Below are 20,250 nucleotides of genomic sequence, written 5' to 3'. Positions count from 1 at the left end.
AATTTCTGTTAGAATGAGCCCTTTCGCGACATTCTAGGACCACTGGGTCGATACGATCACCCCTAGAAAAAAAAAACAAAAACAAACAAGCAAATAAACACGCACCCGTGATCGGACTTACGCCAAAAAATACAAAATTCCACATTTTTATAGATAGGCGCTTGAAACTTCCGCAGTATGGTTCTCTGATACGCTGAATGTGATTGTGTGATTTTCCGTAAGATACTATGACGTTTAAGGGGTATTCCATCTATTTTCAAAATAAGGCAAATTTTCTCACGCTCGTAACTCAGGGGTAAGACTAAATTTGATGAAACTTATATATTTAAAATCAGCACAAAAATCTAATTCTTTTTATGTATCTATTAGTATCAAAATCCCATTTTAGAGTTTTGGTTACTATTGAGCCGGGTCGCTCCTTACTGCAGTTCGTTTACACGAACTGTTTGATAGCACAGACTCGTACGACAGAATCAACTTGGGGGTAAAGTGCAAGCACTGGCGTTAATTCGTAGAAATGTAGTGGGGGACTTTTTTTGGGAGGGGGTTACTAATTATTTTTATTATCTATTACAACTGTATACATACCTTTTGTAGCTGTTGCCTTTATGAAATACATTTATAATTATTGTACTGCTAATTAGTAATCGTGCGGCTTCGGCCACAATAATGAGAAATAATTTAGATGATGAATCTGATTTCTGTTAAATTTCAATATCGAACCAAAAATGAAACTTTAATCTTGCATGTGAACTGTCTATGCTGATAACAGACAAACACTGGGCTAGTGCTTCCTTTTCTCATTACTGGATTTTGGACCCAGTTTTGCCCCTTGTGAAATGAAATAGTTTTGATGGTCAAAATCCCCTTTGTAATTAATTTTCGGTTCCATATTTATGAAATGTCTGAATAAAAGATTATTCTGTGAAGACGTTTGCCCTATTGCTTAAGTAACATTCGGGTTTTTCGGTTTTCCAATGTCTTAAGATAAGAATCATGATTAAGAAGGCAAATTAATATGGTCTACGAAGGGAAACAATATACTTGAAAGACACTATTATTCGGCATTGACACTACCTGAATCACAACTCCAAAAAGTTTCAAATTTGTGAATTGCAGAGAAGTCAAATTTACACTCTGTACCATAAGATATTATATTAGTAAATAACATCAATTTTGGGAAATAAATTTCCCAAAATTATTGAGAACAAATCTGCAAAATTATAAGATTTCAAGCGGCGCAGTACACATCGCCACTGCCCCGCGTGCCTAGGTAAAACCTATTCAGGAATATTTTTTCGCATGGTACAACTGAAATATATACGATTGTTGTAATTTCTTGTGAAGCAAGGGTCTGAACGAGGCACTTACCTAGTTTTTTCATGTTTTACGTAAGTATTTCAGAAATTTCAAACTCGGGTATGTGCCCATAGTGTCAGGGACGTATCTAAGGTGTCCCACCCTTTCCCAATCCTGTATTTTCTTAAATTTCTAGGCACTTCGTATTAAAAACCAATAGAATTCGTTGGTTCATTATTTGAACACCAACAAAAAATTCCGTGTATGTGCCTGGATAATGCGACTCCAGGTTGAGTGTCAAAATCATGCGACTTCCACAACATGCCCAATATTTTCCGAAAATGCCCATACAAATTCACCTATTTTTTCCGACTTTGGCAATTTCTCCTCTTCCCCGAACGATTCTTCTGCATAATATATGTGGCTGTAGCTCGGCTCAGGGACCTTTTATTTAGATACAGAAAAATAGTGACATTTCAAATCCGTATAATTCAGATTCATTAATTCATCCGTTGATAGCTATGGTTTTGAGATCTGGATCGGAATTCATTATTGATATATTATCTTTAGCTTGTGATACTTAGAACTGGATATATATATTCAACTTTAAAATGATGGATCTTCAGTAAGTTGTATGTTTTTCGTAAGCGACAATTCAAATTCAAATTACTTATTTTTTACTAGTTATAGCTCGGGAGCGTACGGAAGAATCAACTCAGGAGGAAGGGGCAAGCAGTGACTTCAATTCATGAAAGTGTAGCGGAGGAGGAGGGGGATATATTTTGAAAATTTAAGAGGCAAAATTTTTCAATCGAAAAACAAAAAAGAGTATCTTCCAATGAAAATACCTCCCAAAACGGTATTTTTCAAAATATAGGGATGGGGGTAAAAATATATGGAGTTGGTTGCCCCCTACCTCCTCCCACACAATGGCATGTCTGGGGGAAAGTTATTTTAAATGGTTAGATTATATAAATACAGCAAAAATCACGACTTTTGGGGGGGAGGGGTTACCCATAATGGCTGTTACCTGTTACTGCTGTGCACACTTTTTGTAGCTTATGACTTTACGAATTATCTTTGTAATCTTTGGTGGTAAAATTTTAGTTTAGCTATTTCTTGCTGTCTTTCTTGGAAAGGGGTCAGATAAGCAAAAAGGAAACTTTTCCAGAATGAATCCAGGGCCAAAAATATGCTCTGAGAAAGTATTGCCAAGCTTCTATGATAGCCCTCTTCTGATTTCTGTGAGGAAAGGTTGCCATATCATTAAAAGGGAAGAAAAATTTTTATCATGAGGAGTTACAAATCTTTGATCAGTACCAAATTAAATTGTCTGCTAGAATTGGCCAATGAGTCTTCTTCATCAGCTTTCTGGGGAGAAAATACCCTGCTTCAAGGGCTGGGATGGCTGGTTGTTCATCGGTTCTTTCCCCCCTCCAACAGAGGGCTCAAAATGCTTTATTCAAATCTTTATTGGACGGTATAATAAAACTCATTTGAGGGTAAGGGTTTTCCTCTTAATTTTCATCATGGGATTATGGAAATAAGTATTCTTAAAGGCATGAGTTTATGTACTTCTTATGAGCACACTCTTTCCTGAATTTATACATACAAAAATAAGGATGCATAAAGTTTTTTAGAAAGAAATGACTCCAAATGCTATGAAACTTTATTTTTTTTCTGTCGCCCGAAAAAATTCCAAATTTCTGGAAGATTCAAAATGAAAGCAAGGAGTGACATAGAAACAGAGCTGTAACTTGTTTACTTAAATAAAAATGTTGTATCTCAAAATAGAATTTTGCGAATCCTTACAACAGAGGTATATTTTAAAATATTTGATTAGCTGATGCTGGCTTAGGGAAATCCAGTAGATGTACAATAGTGGTCCTAGTAAAGGGACCATGGACCATTATTAGAGGCAACATATTTAACAGGAGAGAATTACATCTATTTAATTTATCGAATCAAAATTAAATACTTCTTAGCTAAAATCAGTAAGGGTCAACCAGAGTCCCTAAAGACCACGGAATACGCAATTTATATATATATATATATATATATATATATATATATATATATATATATATATATATATATATATATATATATATATATATCACGAGGTGACAAAAAACGGTCAAGTGGCCTTTTTCCTCCACAGTCTATCTATTTGAAGTTTATTTGTGTTTTGGTCTACTGAGTTAAGAAATAAACAGTTAATACTAAAAATACGAGTATTTTCTGCAAAATCCTTCCGAAGCCATATAAATTGCTGTAAGCTAAAAGAATTCCAAGAATGATTGAAAAAATAACAGAAAAATGCCTTCTAAGGAAGACTGAAGGTCCGAACTCGTTATCGAAGCAAGCTGAGGGAAGTAGGAAGGCTTTTACCCGCATCTTATGTTATGCTAAATGAAATACTACTAGTATTACTTCTTGTTTTCCCGTGAAAAGCTAGATGGCAGCAGAAACTGCAATGGAATAGAACTCGGTTGACTTCCATGCATTATTATTTTCCAATGAAAACAAACGTTTCTACAGTCAGTATCTTCTGACTTGAACAGCCATATTGTATTAAATCACTGAAGTTGGTTTGACAGCCAAGGTCTGCGGCCGACTTGACAGACTCGTTCAAAGTTAAGTTATCAGCTAGACAAATAAGACACAATAGTGTGTTTATTTATATTGAACTTTGGTCATTTCCTATTACAATTTTTGTTTAATTGGCTAAAAAGTATAAAGTCAATCGATTAAAATACTTTGCAACACAGACATAACATTGTTAATTCAGAGTAAACAAGAATAAATGCCGCAACTGTAGTAATAGCTCATATGTCAATCTAATCCTTTTGTATCTACTGACTAAATGTCACATAATATGTGAAACTTTAAAGACAGTGGCTTAAATTAAAATGATAATAAAAAAAGCGCAAGCTTGCGCTTGCTACAACCATCTTCTTCAGTATGTCTCTATCTCTGGCTTGTCGGAAATGTAATACGAAAAGGATTTTCCCGTAAATATCAGAAACCGATCTAGGTTAAATATAAAGTGCTTATTGGCGGACATCTCTTCACCATAATATATCAGTGGCATAAAAGATGTAAGTTTTTGGATAACTTCTTGTGATCTGGGTTTTTCTATTTTACAATTATGACAATGAACCCAATTTTAACATACTTTTTATAGATATGTCGCAAAATTGTGCCTTCTTCCGTGTGAGCGAAATGAAAATCCGCTGTTAGAAAGTTAAGAATAATGTGTCAGTTTTTCTTTTCATAAACAATGAATGACAAATAAATGTCGCCTAAATTTTTATTACTCTGCAACATGGCGTCTTTTACTAATTGTTTTACTGGTGGCTGACTTTTTCTCCAAGATCAATTTAAAAATTATCATTTTTCCTAGTTTCTGTCATAAAAAAAGACAAAACACTATTAATCTCGTTTCATCCCTCCATAACAATAATTTACGCGTAGAAACTAATCTTCAGCATAAAACTTCTTGTGTCACATTTTCTGTGATTGATTTTAAAAATAAATCCAAGGAAGAAAATGGCAAAAAACAAGGCTACTGACAACTGACTGCCAATTATTCACGGAGAAGTGGAAATAAAAAACGGCTGTACTTTGCTTCGTTGAATATTCGAGTCACTCCGTCACTCGCAACAGAATGTGTGTTTGATTTCACTGCATTTAAAAGATGCTCAACGTCACGTAATTTGAGAGAAGTGTAGGCGTTAAGTATTGTGATTATTTTGTCATTGAGGAGATGCTGAACACCTTTGGGCGTTAAAACCAACTTTTTCAGCCTAACCGGTTTCATCCGGAATACCGAAACTCATGCTGTATAAAAAAGTTTTTCCTTGGTTTAGCTAGATATTGCACAACGACATTACACATTATAAGGAGATTCCAACTCTATAAAAGGTCAACTCTGCCAAGAATAATAAAACGATAAATTATTTAATATCTAGTTGGTATGATTTTCAGGCTTTATGTTTTCGGTAGCTAAAGGTTATGCCAGGGGGGGGGGTGCCTATTAACAAAAATGTAGTACAGGACAAGGATTTTTCTTCAATTTTTTGTGTGAATATGCGAATAAAAATTGGTCTAAAAATCTAGGTGGGTAAATTTTGTTTTTCGATGTTTTTATCGAAAAAAATATTAAAAATGGGGGTAGCCTACTTGTGTATTATTCAGAACATACTCAATAAGTGATGTTAGGTTCTTTCGTGAAACAAATTACGATGCAGGTACATTTTATTTAAATATTATATATATATATATAAAGGTGGTTAGGTTAAGTTAGATACTTGATATAATGCACCCCACCCACCCTAATGTGCGAATATATAGTCCAAAATTTTGACAAAGCTAATGAAATAAAACAAAATAAGATGAAAATATAATACTTTATTAGGAAAATTGTAAAATTACAACTTAGAATTCTAACCTAACCTTTTGCCTTTCTTTTTGTCTTTTGAGTTTTGTCTTTGTGGCTATGAAACCTGATTTTCTTGTAAATTGTACCTGCATCGTAGTTTGTCCCACGAAAGAACCTAACTTCACTTATTGAGTATGTTCTGCATAATACACAAGTACCAAAATGGTTTTTAAAATTCTAGAAAAAATACTAAAAAAGGTTTTTAAAAATCTAAGAGAAATATCTTCCTGTCCCTCTCCTTAAATTTGAACCCTGGGTTTAGTTCATTGGCACGCATACAGCCTGTCGCAGGATACTCTCTGAAAGTGAATCTGGGAATTGAAGAAAAGTATATGTTTAGGTATCAATGCACAGCCATTTGTTTATATTCAACATGCCTTTTCAAGGCAATTACCGTCTTATTGGGTGGGTAACATGATCTAGGGCTTTGCTCTACTTGACTCAGAACTTGCCTAGAATCCATGTCATGTTTTTATGTAGTACTACCTTTATTGTGCTCTGTGTTTCTAAGAAGGAAAAGCGGAACTTATCCTATAAAGTACTACCCAAAGAGCATGGATTACTTGCAAGACTGGAAACCGGTGGGAATGCCTAAAACATCACCAACACCATCTACCGTTCAACTTTTCGTGGTATTTTTGTAGCTTATAGTTGTTTTTTTTTTTTTCAGAAACTAAAATAAGATGCTTATTATTCCACTAATTTCATCAATTGCACTGATTTTGCCTCATTATTACATTGAAAAACTGCCAAGAAATGCCAAAAGCTAGATAACGTTGATGATTTTTAGTACCACGGTAGGCGTAAGCGGTCCACCTAGTACCACGGTACGCGTAGACTTATTTCAAGGCTATTCCAGTAGTCGCTTTCGTCCCGCATAATTAACTGCAATGAATACTGTTTTGCTCGCAAATGAATGTAATGTAAAGTTGGGTTGCATTTTTTTTTGTTCAATCTCTTAAGTTATAACTTTTTAGATAAGTTCAGGTTTTTTTGTGTTAAAGTTTATTTTATTAACTAGATTAACGATTTCCAGAACTAGAACGTTAGTGGCAGTGTGTTAACAAAATTGCAAGTAAAAAAAGATAGTGACTGTCCTTTAACCGAAAAGTTTCAAAATAGCTTTTCCTTGTGAAGTATATGACAAGCACCAGTCAAAACAGAAAAAGAAAATGTAAACATGAAAAATTATTGAGAAAAAAGAAACAATTAATTTCTTGGATTGAGCCTGGGCACCGAGACCCTCGTGTATGTTGCTTATGCTAGTGTTATCACTAAAGAATAGTAGTTCAAGACTTCAAACTCATAACGATTACCTCATCACGATTTTGGTTGAAGATAAAGACCAAAAGAAAGTTGGTCTATTAAAAAAGAAGAAACAAGAACTTGGATACTAAATGGTTGGGAGCCTTGACATGCATCAAAACCGGCATGTAAAATATCTAGCTATTCACGTTCCCCCGAAGGATTTAGATGCAATCCGTCGCCTGAATTTATCACTCGAGTTTATTATTATAGAACAAAACCTTTTTTAAAATGAGTTCAACCTTTCTGGCATCTATATTATAAAGTGTTTCGTTGTCTTTCTGTTTCTTTGCTTGCAAACTTACTGTTATATCGGAGCAAGAAGGTTTAGTATTTAAAATATTGACTTCGTCCCGCAGACGCCACCGAAGATTTGCCGGTTGGACGAGACGGTAGGGGGAGCATAGATTTGCAAAAAGAGTTCTCTGTCAGAAAAAGCTCGTATGTTTCCATTTATCAAAATGTTACGGTTATATATTTGGCCTACCGTGGAGACAGTAAATATTGAGAGCCCCCGTCTGCTCCTACACATTTTTTGATTTTTTTAGAACTAAAAAACCAAGCTGTGTTTAATTTTTGTCCCCTTTAGAGATCAACCTTTTTTATGGGAAATTGTATTCATCCCGTTAACAGCTGCTATTCAGCGTCACTCCCCACCAGATTTTGTGAATGTTTGATATATTGTAGTGGAAGTATACACGATATCGTGGTACAGAAGGCGATTGGGCATATTCAACACTTTCGCAGTTTTAGAGGAAAGTGAATAAAATATTTTCACTCTGTTCATTTAAACAGTTTTTGGTACTTGTATATTATTCAAAACACACCTAAAAGTACTAAAACAATTTATTTCTGCCACCATACCCTGTCTTCTCCGCCTCATAAGATGTTAAAGTGCTTGTTCAACAATAGTACCAAATAGCATGGAGGAGGAGAAATCGTCCCCTTGCAATATATCGTTGTGTGCTACGTAGAAAACTCCTTATTTAGCCTATCGTAAACTATTATTTGTATTTTTTTTTTCAGTGAAGTTGGACTAAAATTGTCTGAAGCAACAAACGGTTTCCCTACTTTGCCAAGAACAAGATTCAAGATAGAAGCAAAGGACGATACTGCTCTTTTGTTTCAGACTGACAATATGGCACCAGCAGAAACAATGCCTCTTGTGCGATCATCTCCGAGTACGTATTTTTTTCTTCTTCTTAATAGTGCTTCCTCACTTTTCTGATGATTTAATTACTACGGAATCCCTAAAAAACAGAAACGTATGACCGGAATGAAAGCCCCTCCCATTCCGTACGCATGTCTGCTGAAAGCGTCTTAGTGTTATCTAATACGGAAATTGTACACACTTTGTTAAAGTAATAAGGACAGTGGGGGAAACAGAAAAATTCGAAAATTCAATCTTTAATGAAAAAGACCTCCATGCACATTTGTACAATTTTTGGTAGCCAAATTAACAACAAAGAAACATAATTGAAAATTTAAGCAAAAACAAGCTAAAACATATGACATGAAACAGCTTAAGAAGGTGCAGACTTCCTTAGAACGTGGAAATCTTTGGAATCAATGTTTTTTCGGCAGATTTCTGTCTTTGGTAATCAATTAATTGTTAATTTTGAATTTTTACGGACGAAGAGCGTTGCCAAAAAATTCATCATATTGTATTAAATCAAAAAGTAGTAGACAGATTACCACATAAGACAGAACCACATACTATGAAACAAGCCCCGTCATGTTTGCTAGAAATTGCCAGGATTGGGGCTGCAAGGTGGTAAAGATTTGCTTCTATTTGTCTCATTCTTTCTCCTTTTGTTCTATTTAAAAGTTTTAATGAATGTAATTTCTATTTTTATAGTTTTCTATACCTTAAACTAGATTGAAGATTAAATTATGCAAAGAGTTAGAGTTAGAGCGCAATCTAGGTTCTTATTTATTCCGACAATTACCATGCCTTTCTTCGTCCTTACTCATTGAGGGTACATAGGGCATTGTTGAAGCCCCTCCACTTGTCCCCGAAGCGGTGATGTTTTCTCACTCCAGTAATAATAGGATCCTTGCCGTCCTTAAATCTCGTTCATAGGTTTGCCGTAAGGTTTGTTTTTGGACGACTTCGTCTTCTTCGTCTATCTAATTTCCAATCGTAGGTGCTTCGAGGAAGGCGGCGACCATAATCTAATATGGAAAAATTGATTGTCATTTCAGTTGTTGGGATTGTTTCTAAAGTTGTGGGGAAAATTTGCGGAGAAAAAATGTAAACTTTTAAGATCATTATTCAAGTTATCTAAAAGTCTGTCTAGCAGGGATTCACAATTAACGTTCATTAGAGTTTGTTAACTCAATGGCTAAACTTATAAATTTTCAAACAAATGATATTCAACAATTCACTGTCTTAATTATTTTCACGCAATTTCGATGTGAATGCAATTATTTTCATTTACATTTCCATAAAAAAACATAAAAAAAATTACATAAAACAAAAAGATTTCTCTGTATTTCAGAAATTGCACTTTAAAAAAATCAGATGAAAAAGTTCAGTGCAATACACCCAACTCTTTCAACATTAGTCGAGGAAAGATTAAAATTAATGATATTAAAAATACAATCATAAAGGGCCTAGACACTCCTCCATAGTTTTAAGTAAAACATTTTGGTAATTGTTATCATTGCTAATCAATGAGTTAGCAAGATGCAAATTTGTAATCTGTATTAAGGGTTATATGCGATGACTCCTTTTTGGGCTCGGCAAAAAAATTAATCCAGTCTGAATGTAAGATCAGTTTTCTTAGGCCTTTTCAGGAAGGAAAAGAGGAAACGAAATACAAATTTACCGACCAAAATCTTGCATAACCACTGAAGAAACATATTTTGTCCTCGATGGGAACATAGTCAGAAAAATCCATTTTTTTTTTACCTACTCTGTGTTTTATGAAGTGTTTCTCTTTTAGCATCGTCACTTAAAAAAAAGTCTTCGGAGAGCGTGTCTATTTCTGATGAAGTTGCCGATTTAGAATCTGGTGGAAGGTCACCAGACGTACAGACCAGACAGGATGATGCATTTAACCTGGTTGATAATTATAAGTATGCAATATTTTCTTATTTCATATTGGACGTTTCTGACATTGAGTGGTGTTGATTGGTTGTCCTTGCTTATCTTGACAAACCGAAAACATTTTTTTTTTTGCAATGAAGACTGTCACAAAGTCAAATGTACTTATACAGAATCATATTTTTTAGGTAATTACCTCCACGTGGTTATATACGTATGTATAAATACATACACCGATATCTTATGCATGATTTGTCTGTTTTATCACTTTATTTTACCGTTTGCATGAGTTGTCATTTGCAAAGCCCGTTTGCCACTAGGGATATAGAATACCCCACATATCGACACTTTCCTGTGAGAATAGGTTGCCATATCATTAAATGGGAAGAAAAATTTTTACCATGAGGAGTTACAAATCTTTGATCAGTACCAAATTGAATTTTCTGCTAGAATTGGCCAATGAGTCTGCTTCATCAGCTCTTGGGGAGCAAAGACCCTGCTTCAAGGGCTGAAATGTGATGGTTGGTTGTTCATTGCTTCTTCCTCCCTTTCAATAAAGGGCTCAAAATTCTTTATTCAAAGCTTTACTGGACGGTACAATAAAACTCACTTTAGGGTAAGGGTTTTCCTCTTAATTTTCCTCATGGGCTTATGGAAATGAATATTCTTAAAGGCATGAGTTTATGTACTTCTTAGGAGCACAATCTTTCCTGAATTTACACATACAAAAATAAGGATATATAAAGATTTTTAGAAAGAAATGACTCTGGATCCAAATGCTATGAAACGTAAATGTTTTTTCTGTCGCCCGGAAAAACTTTAAAATTCTGGATGATTTAAAATGAAAGCACGGATTGACATAGAAACACAGCTGTAACTTATTATTTAAAACAAAATGTTGTACCTCAAAACTGTTTCTTCTTTTTTATTGGCTTAGAATTTCAGACGAAAGAACCGATCAGGTTTACCGTTGTTTTAACTGGCACAAACTTTACATAGCAATAACGGGTAAATATAGCAACGGGTAACAAAGGCGGGGTTAGTTTGACTTGCCTGTTCTAACATATGCTAAAGGAATAATGAGATTGGCTTGGGAAAGGGCGTCATAAAAATGAACCAATAAAATTAAAGTACACCTTAAGCACGGAAGTATAGACAGGGTTGTCACCGTTGGGGATTTATCACCAAATATGGTGATTTATTTTTGTATGGTGATTTTTTGGGTGATCTGATGATTATACGTAAAATTTGGTGATTGTATCACCATAAATTCACGTATAAATTCACTTAAATATGTAATTACCAGTAGCAAGCGTAAATTCTCCTAAAAATAGGTATAAATACGCCTTAGTATAAAACAAAAATACATAGCTATAAAAAATACTTGACAGATATGGACCTATTTGGCACACTAAGATGTTTCACAGTCAATTCACGTTTTGGTGATTTATTCTAAGAAGAAATAGTGTTTTTAATTACGTTCAATAGCAACCCTGAGTATAAAGCAGTACCCTCTCTCTCTTTGATGGGGTAAGACCATGTCACTAAGATTCTCAGATAGTGCTAAAGATATTTATGTGATGACCACCCGCGTGCTTTCATTTTTAGCCTTAAAATTTTCAATATTTCAAGGTAGCTTTATATTTATTATTTTCCACTTTTTAGTACATTTGGAGATTATTTTTTTTCAATTATTTAGGACAACTGTTACCACACGATTAGTCAAGTTCTGAGGATTTTAAAATATTAGGCTAAAACTAAGATTTCTAAAAGACCATTATGTGGCATAACGCACATATTTTCATAAATTCGTGCAATAGAAACTAGATAACTACTTCCGTTTAAATGCCATCTGCAGAGTTTTGCAGAGCAAGCCATTGTTTTAAATGGACTTCAGAAGCACACGAACAAATGAACAACAATTATAGAAGGATCGAGTGAATAAGAATATGTTGTCTGTAACACTAGAGAAAATAATGCTTCAGTTTTCTTACAGTGACAGAATTTCCTACGGCATTTGAGAAAAATATATTTAATTCAGTATATTAAAAAAAATCTGACTCTTCATAAGATTAAATAAAAAAAACAAGTTTTTTTAATGGAAAGTAAGGAGCGACATTAAAACTTAAAACGAACAGAAATTACTTCGTATGTGAAAGGGGTTGCTTCCTCATCAACGCCCCGCTCTTTACGTTACAGTCTGACTCTTTCTCTTAACTCTACTTTTTAAAACAGTAAAAACTTTAGCATAAAGAGCGGAGCGTTGATGAGGAAGCAACCCCTTTCACATACGAAGTGATTTCTGTTCGTTTTAAGTTTTAATGTCGCTCCTTAGTTTCCGTTAAAAAAAAATTGTTTTTTTTATATTTAATTTCCGAACGTTTTTGAATCAATGCATGTTTTGATTTTGGCTCTCCGAGATGAATAATTAAAACGAAATTTGTATATATATTTTTTTTTTTGCTAAATGGTTTTCTCATAGTTTGATGGATGATTTTGAGAAAAAAGGAAATGGGGGAGGAGGCCTAGTTGCCCTCCTGTTTTTTGGTTACTTAGAAAGGTCACCTAGAACTTTTAATTTTTTACGAATGTTTTTATTAGTAAAAGATATACGTAACTTATAAATTAGCTTACGTAAAGAACTTCTTTATTCTCATGTTTTTATTACTTATATGAGGGGGTTCAATCCCTCGTCAGTACCTCGCTTTTTACACTAAAGCTTAAATTTTGTCCCAATTTCTTAGGAATGACCCCTGAATCAGAAGAGCCGTAGATTAAATAGATGAAATTACTAAATATAATTTAGCATAAAGAGCGAGGTATTAGGAGGAGGTAAGCCCATCATATGCGTAACAATTTCTGTTCGTTTTAAGTTTTAACTCTGCTCCTTACTTTCAGTTGAAAAAACTTTTTTATATTTATTTTTTCATTGTTTTTTTTAAATAATGCTAGAAAATCTTGCGCTCCCTTCATGGATATTTTCTTCCCCCATGATAAATTCCTCCAAGGAAAGTTCCCCCAACATATCTTCCCCCTGTTCTCAACCCCTCCCCCCCCTCCCCAAACCAAAAAATTTCCCTGAAAACGTCTGTACACTTCCAAATAACCATTACTAGATGTGAGCACTGGTCAAAGTTTGTAACTAGTAGCCCTTCCTAAGGGGACTGTAGGGGAGTAAGTCGTCCCCAAAGACATAGCTATAAGGTTTTTGGACTACTCTGAATAAAATGGCTATCTCAGAATTTCGATCCGGTGACTTTGGGAAAATAATTAGCGTGGGAAGGGGCCTAGGTGCCCCCCAAATTTTTTGGTCACTTAAAAGGGCTGTAGAACTTTTATTTCCGTTAAAATGAGCCCTCTTGTAAGATTCTAGGAGTAATGGGTCGATACGATCACCCCTGGGAAAAAAACAACAACAAAAAACAAACAAATAAACACGCATCCGTAATCTGCCTTCTGGCAAAAAATGAAAAATTCCACATTTTTGCAGATAGGAGCTTGAAACTTCTATAATGGGGTCTTTGATACGCTGAATCTGATGGTATGATTTTCGTTAAGATGTATGACTTTTAGGGGTTGTTTCCCCTATTTTCTAAAATGAGGCAAATTTTCTCAGGCTCGTAACTTTTGATGGGTAAGACTAAACTTGATGAAACTTATATATTTAAAATCGGCATTAAAATCGATTCTTTGATGTAGCTATTGGTATCAAAACTCGATTTTTTTAGTTTTGTTACTATTGAGCCGGGTCGCTCCTTATTTCAGTTCGTTACCACGAACTGTTTGAAAACGGGTGACACCAAGATGTTGTGTTGAATTGAGGCGTTGAATTGCAGTCTTTGTCTACTCGATGAACCAAGGATAATGGTAGGGGAACGAGCTGACACCGTAAGACATTAGTTTCTGTACATTTAAATTTTTGACACGGAAAAACTTTACAATTTTGTAATATCATGTCTCTAGACAGGCGCGTACAAATGATAGGGTCTTCAGGCTCGTACAATCACCCTCCCAAATATTAAGATGTTCGTGATTTCCCTCATAATTTGTGCCTGTTTTTTGCTTTTTTAGCAGTTAGATGGTGTGTCATTGCAAATAACCCGATTTTCTATTACGGGTATAAAATATTCCCTATTCAGGGACGAACGTAAGGGGGAGGGGCCTTAGCCCTGTCTCCCTTTAATCTTTAATTCCCCTACCTTCATTTTATCCAATTGATTTTGTTTAATATTTTGAGGAATCCTCTCACTGCTTAAGTAAATTTCTGTGTACGTGCCTGTATGCGTAACTTCTCCTTATTTGAAAGCCATATCCTTAATTTGCATAAAAAGGTCGCTTTTTTCCAGAAGGTTCAATAACCGCATTTTTTATGACATGAACTATGAATCTGAATATTTTCAATTATGGGAGGATTTAATTTTGAATATTTAGGAGATATGCAAAATAGACATTATAAAAACAACGAACCAGTCGAAAGCTTTTTTTTTTCAGCGACTAACTTTAAATTAGTCATTAGTTCTCCAAGCCTCCTGCTTGGCATTGTGTAACAGCTATAAAACTATTACCAAAGCAATCAAGTTCTAAACAATTTGAGATTATGGCTGCAGCAATAGCTGCTACCTAGTAAAGAGCGAACCACAGCCCATAGTAACCGAAATCTCTAAAATATATTTTATAAGTTAATTTTGAGTGAAAAATATGTCCTGATAATTAGCTGAATCAGAAATAAGTTCAGATTCAGTTGGATAATAATTTGTTTATGAAAATAAATTTTAAAAATTTCGAAAGCAAGCCTGAACCCCCTAAAAATGACGCCAAATATAAACAAAAGGCACACAAGTGAATTTGCCATCGTTGAAAACCCTGAATTGGAGGTTTACAGCCCTGCGGCGGAGTAAAGTACCATGTGGCACCTACAATGGCACTTTTTTGTCATTTCCAGAGTGGAGATGGGTTTGAACATATAAATCACATCATTGAATCCCCACCAATGGAAACCTTTAATTGGAGATTTACAATCTCCCATCACGTCGCAATCTCCCATCATGTTGCTGGAGTAGTGGTAACCTAGTAAAGAGCAAACCGCCAATGCTAACCAGAATGTTAAATGGTGTTATACTCGGAAATAGTAACTATTATAGAGAATCGTCAGAATTGTAATATTTATTATGGATTTTTCTTTTTTTTGAAAATAGCCCCAAGCTTCCATTCCTTTCTCTAACAGGGTTGCCACCTCGGTCAATTTTTAAAGTCCTAAAATCGTCCATATTTGCGTGCTACGCAAAGATTTTTGGTGCTAGAGTGAAAAAGTTGTGCTTTTTGCGGCTTGCGCCGCGACACACGTATGGTCTGTTAAGTGTACTTGGATTAGTTTTAAGTTAAATTTTTCGTATCGTTATTTCAAATTTAGCGCCAATCTTTCGATACGAACACGGCACAAAAGGCGATCAGGGTTTTTATGAAAACGCGTTTTTTCGTCCAAGATAAAAAGAAAAAAGAATAGCAAGAAAGCGATACAAATTGTAGGATGAAGGTGCTACTATTTGGTCATTAAATGTAACACGTGCTACAGTGCTACTCATGATGAAATAGTGCTAAAGTAGCACTTCCGTGATTAATGTGGCAACCCTGTTTTCTAACAAATCGAATCACCGTGAAGAAAGTTTCTGAAAAATTTGAAGTGCAATATTTGAAAACTGACAAAGCAGCTAAACAGGATGACCAGTTTCTGCTCTAAACGTTGATAGAACATCTATAACAGTTATTATTCCTCAACAAGAAAATTTCATTGTTGGTTTCTGAAAAATATCTTCAGGAATAAGCAGGGGCGAATCTCCAGTATTTTTATTGGATGGGGGGGGGACAAGAGGGGTTTATGTCCGGATAGTCAAGGGGTCTAGTGTAATTTTTTGTCTGCATTGTAGGGTGGGGTGGGGGAGGGGTTTAACGAATTTAATAGCCCAAAAATTAAATATAGGAACGTATTTTGCATTTTTCGCTCTTACTTCTCTTAAGCTACTACAAATAGTAATATAAACAGTTTGAAAAAAAAGAGAAAATGGAGTTATTTGTAAAACTTTATAGATTCGTTCAACAAGAAAGAGTACATTTGGGGGGGGGACCTCTAGCATTAAGGCATGCATTTATTCTGAAGTCATTCATGTGCATGCAAACGGAACGTTTCATGAAAACGAGATTCTAGGATTAAATAGATTTCTTCAAAATCAGAAGGCCTTGACCACTTTCATATCTCGACTGATATCTTTGTATATACTTTACTGGTATCTATAGTTCCTGAGAAATGTTTTGCCTTGAACAGTTTTCCAGCCTGCGAGATTAGTTATGCTATTTCAAAATATGATGGCCAAGGTAGTGTAAACCAATGCATTAAAAAAATACAGTATTTTTGGGTAATTTTATCTAAAATTTACTATAAAATAACGACAAATGCTTAATGTTGATTTTAAGCACATTTTTGAAACCTCAGAATCAAAGCTATATTTTTATAACATTTGCGCTATGAATATAAATTTCCCAAATTGAGATATCTTAAACAGTCTTATTTGCGATGTTGGCTCAACTTACACCTACGATTTGTATTTTCTGAAAATGAAATTCATCAAACACAAAAAAAGCTCAAACATAGCGAACGTTAACTTGCAATACCAATTAGGATGAGCAAATACCCAAATACGGATTGATTTACAAAAGCCAAATTTAAGACTGGATAAACAAATACTGTACTAGCTAAACAAATATTTTCTTTATAGTTGAATTTTTTCTATATTCCGTTATATTTACTTATCTATAATTTTGTTTTTAAGTGCTAACTTATATATTTCTTTACAGTGCATTCATCACCATTAGTATCATATTATCTATGTTTACATGTAAGAATGACAGTAAGGACGATAATCCTTACTATTTATTCTTCAATTTTTCACTTCAAACAATATCTTTAGCGAGTCTTAATCTAATCTTGGGTTATAAAATGCTTAATGCGGCCCTTAAAGTTATGATACATTTTGAAAATTGCTAAAGAAAAAAAAACAAATTTTTCTCACCTCCACTGCATTAGATCGTTAAAATCATTTGTAGATGCTTAAAGGTACTACAATAATATGAGGGTTGCGGCCAGTCGTGTAATTTCGTCGAAGCCCTGGGGGGGGGGGGCGAAGTTGGAAGCAATTTTCCCAAATCACGTGGAAATGACAGCGAAAATTGACAAATAATCCATATATTACCATAAAGACAAAGATATACTAAAGAAAATTGACCTGTTTCTCTGGATACTTGAATTATACAGGCTTATCTTAGTTTTGACAAATTTTTTTGTAGAAACTAAATTTCATCTGGGGGATAAAGTGAGGTTTGGGGTGGAGGGCAAACCTGGGTCTGGAGGGCGCAGTTGCCCCTGCCCCATAGCAAATTACTCCCCTGTTTGCGGTTAGATTTATTATATTCCTACGTGATTAAAGCATTCAATATTTAAAACGTAAATTTTTATTTACAGTACTGTGACTTCAAATGCCTCTTTTTACCAGCGCAAGCAGCTTGAACTGTTACGAGCTTTAAGACCGAAAGATGCCAAAGAGAGCCAGCTGGCTGGAGAGTAAGTGGAAATAGATAATTTTTAAGTGATCGCTGCTTATTTATAATTAATTACTATAATGCTATTCTACTTTCCCTGATTATTAAATATATTTTATTCTAAAGATGTTTAAGATATTGTCCACGAGTCATCCTTGGCCAGCAAAGAATTTAGATGTGACCTGGATTGTCAGTGTATGTACTATGTATATCTATATCTAAATAACGCTCAAATTCAGAAATTTTCATATAAAATATATTAAAATTCAATTTACTTATATCTATATCTAAAAGTCTGTGCGTGAGCTAAGGTTGTTGTTAATGGTAGTTTAAACAAGCGACTGTGCTAATTAAAAGTACGATATATGCCGTTTTGGTATAAAATGAGTTACGTATGTGTGTCATGGGCAAACTAACCGTGAGGAATCGAATGGTACAGTCTGAATTGTCCTATCTTGTACCGTTACGAAGACAGAAAAAGACATAAGCCTCTAAAAGGCGTATCGAAGGATATCGTGTCTCAGAGCTCTTATTTTTAAATCCCAACCAGATCCGGTGACATTGTGGGGAGTTGGGGGGAGGAGCCTAAAATCTTGGAAAGCTCTTAGAGTGGAGGGATCTGGATGAAACTTGGTGGGAAAAATAATCACAAGTCCTAGATACGTGATTGAAATAACCGGAACGGATCTGCTCTCTTTGGGGGACTTAGGGGGGAGGTTAATTCCAAAAAAATAGAAAAAATGAGACATTTTTAACTTACGAAGGAGTAATCGGATCTTATGAAATTTCATGTCTAGAAGGATCTCGTAACTTAGACTTCTTATTTTAAATCCCGACAGGATCCAGTTTCATTGGAGGGAAGGGACGGAAATCTTGGAAAACGTGTAAACTGGAGAGATCAGGATGAAACTTGGTGGGAAGAATAAGCACAAGTACAAGATATGGGACGGAAATAATCGGACCGGATCCGCTCTCTTTGTTGGAGTGGGGGTAGGGGAATAATTCGGAAAAATTAGATAAAATGAAGTATTTTTAACTTACGAACGGCTGATCAGATCTTAATGAAATTTAAAGTTGAAATCTAGAAGGATATGATGCTTTAGAACTCTCTTTAAATCCCGAACAGATGTGGTGACTTGAGGGAGCTGGAGGGGGAAACTGGAAATCTTGGAAACCGGAAATCTTGGAAAACGCTTAGAGTGAAGAGATCAGGATGAAACTTGATAGGAAGAATAAGCAGAAGTTATAGATACGTGACTGACATAATTGTAACGGAATCATTCTCAATAGGGGATCTGGGGTTGTTAATTTGGAAAAATTAGAGAATTCGAGGTATTTTAACTCAAGAACGGGGGACCGGATCTTAATGAAATTTGTCATTTAAAAGGAGCTGATGTCTCAGAGCTCTTATTTCAAATCCCGAGCAGATCTATTGACATTGAAGGGAGTCGGAGGGGGAACCGGAAATCTTGGAAAACGCTTATAAATGTCGTAGATACGTGATTGACATAACCAGACTGGATCCCCTCTGTTTGGGGGAGTTAGAGGGTGGTGTTCAGTGCTTTGGCGAGTTTGGTGCTTTTGGACGTGCTAGGACGATGAAATTAGTAGGCATGTCAGGGAGCTGCACAAATTGACTTGAGGAAAGTCGTTTTTCCCGATTCGACCATCTGGGGGCTGAAGGGAGAGGAAAAATTAGAAAAAATGGGGTGCTTTTAACTGACGAGTGGGTGATCGGATCTTAATGAATTTTGATATTTAGAAGGATCTCGCGACTCAGAACTCTTATTGAAATCCCGACCGGCATTAAGCTTCTGATTTTCCTTTTAAAGCAATGTATTGATTCTTAGAATTTTGCCAGGACTCATACCATATGAGCTCTTGGCTCTCGGCTCCTCTGACCTTGTCACAAGTGCCATATGAGCTCTTAGATCTTGTTATTAGGTTTTGTTGCAATTCGGAATGTCAGAAGATAATTATCTTATGGAGCTATAACATGAGGACCTTGCGTGTGTCTCCTTTTTTGTCAAGGAAAAAGGAGACATAGCCATAAAACGGAGTAGTTTTGAATTCGCTTGGAATACTTGAATTTAGCTTATGCCAATGAAAGGAGCATAAAAATTGGTTTTAGAATATTTTCCCTTTATTTATTATTTTGTATTATTTCCCTTTATTTATTATTTATTTTATTCATTCTTTAGAGTGCCCCACTGCCGACAAACTTCTTTCCGATTTTTTTGCTCTCCTGAAAATAAAAAAATGGCACATGTTGCGCTCTTAATTATCAGAGTCGAAAATAATATCCATGAATTATTAGTTCCTTCTAGAAATCTTAGCCAATTACGAAAGTTTATGAGTGCTTTCCAAAAAAAACTAAAATAAGACTAATTATTTGTTAGTACCTTTATCCTGAAAGGGAGGGTCAAATTCAGTAACTGATTTGCTCGTAATAAATCGAAGAGGCTGACATTTTAGATCCTTTTGTACTTGGGCACTTTCGTCTGCAGCTTCTGGAACATACTCTTAGTTTGACTTCCGTTTCTAGCGTCTATTTGTATTAATT

At 35.0% G+C, this 20,250-nt stretch overlaps 1 protein-coding gene across 2 annotated transcripts in view; it reads left to right on the top strand.

Annotated features, from left to right (window-relative positions):
* The window catches only part of LOC136036128 (proton channel OtopLc-like), a 73,463-nt gene that overhangs the window by 9,473 nt on the left and 43,740 nt on the right, over window positions 1–20,250 (top strand). The window contains exons 1-4 of one of the 2 annotated variants that reach the window (XM_065718150.1): window positions 1,896–1,924; window positions 8,075–8,229; window positions 9,997–10,129; window positions 17,611–17,709. In XM_065718150.1, coding sequence (XP_065574222.1) covers window positions 1,911–1,924; window positions 8,075–8,229; window positions 9,997–10,129; window positions 17,611–17,709 — 401 coding nt within the window. In that variant the 5' untranslated portion in view covers window positions 1,896–1,910. Of the gene's footprint in view, window positions 1–1,895; window positions 1,925–8,074; window positions 8,230–9,996; window positions 10,130–17,610; window positions 17,710–20,250 lie in introns of those variants that run through there. The other variant, XM_065718149.1, reaches the window with a different exon arrangement.

This window comes from Artemia franciscana, chromosome 15, assembly GCF_032884065.1.
Source record: "Artemia franciscana chromosome 15, ASM3288406v1, whole genome shotgun sequence".
NCBI classification, from domain to species: domain Eukaryota; kingdom Metazoa; phylum Arthropoda; class Branchiopoda; order Anostraca; family Artemiidae; genus Artemia; species Artemia franciscana.
Note: the sequence above shows the minus strand (reverse complement) of the source record. Positions and strands in the feature narration are given on the sequence as shown.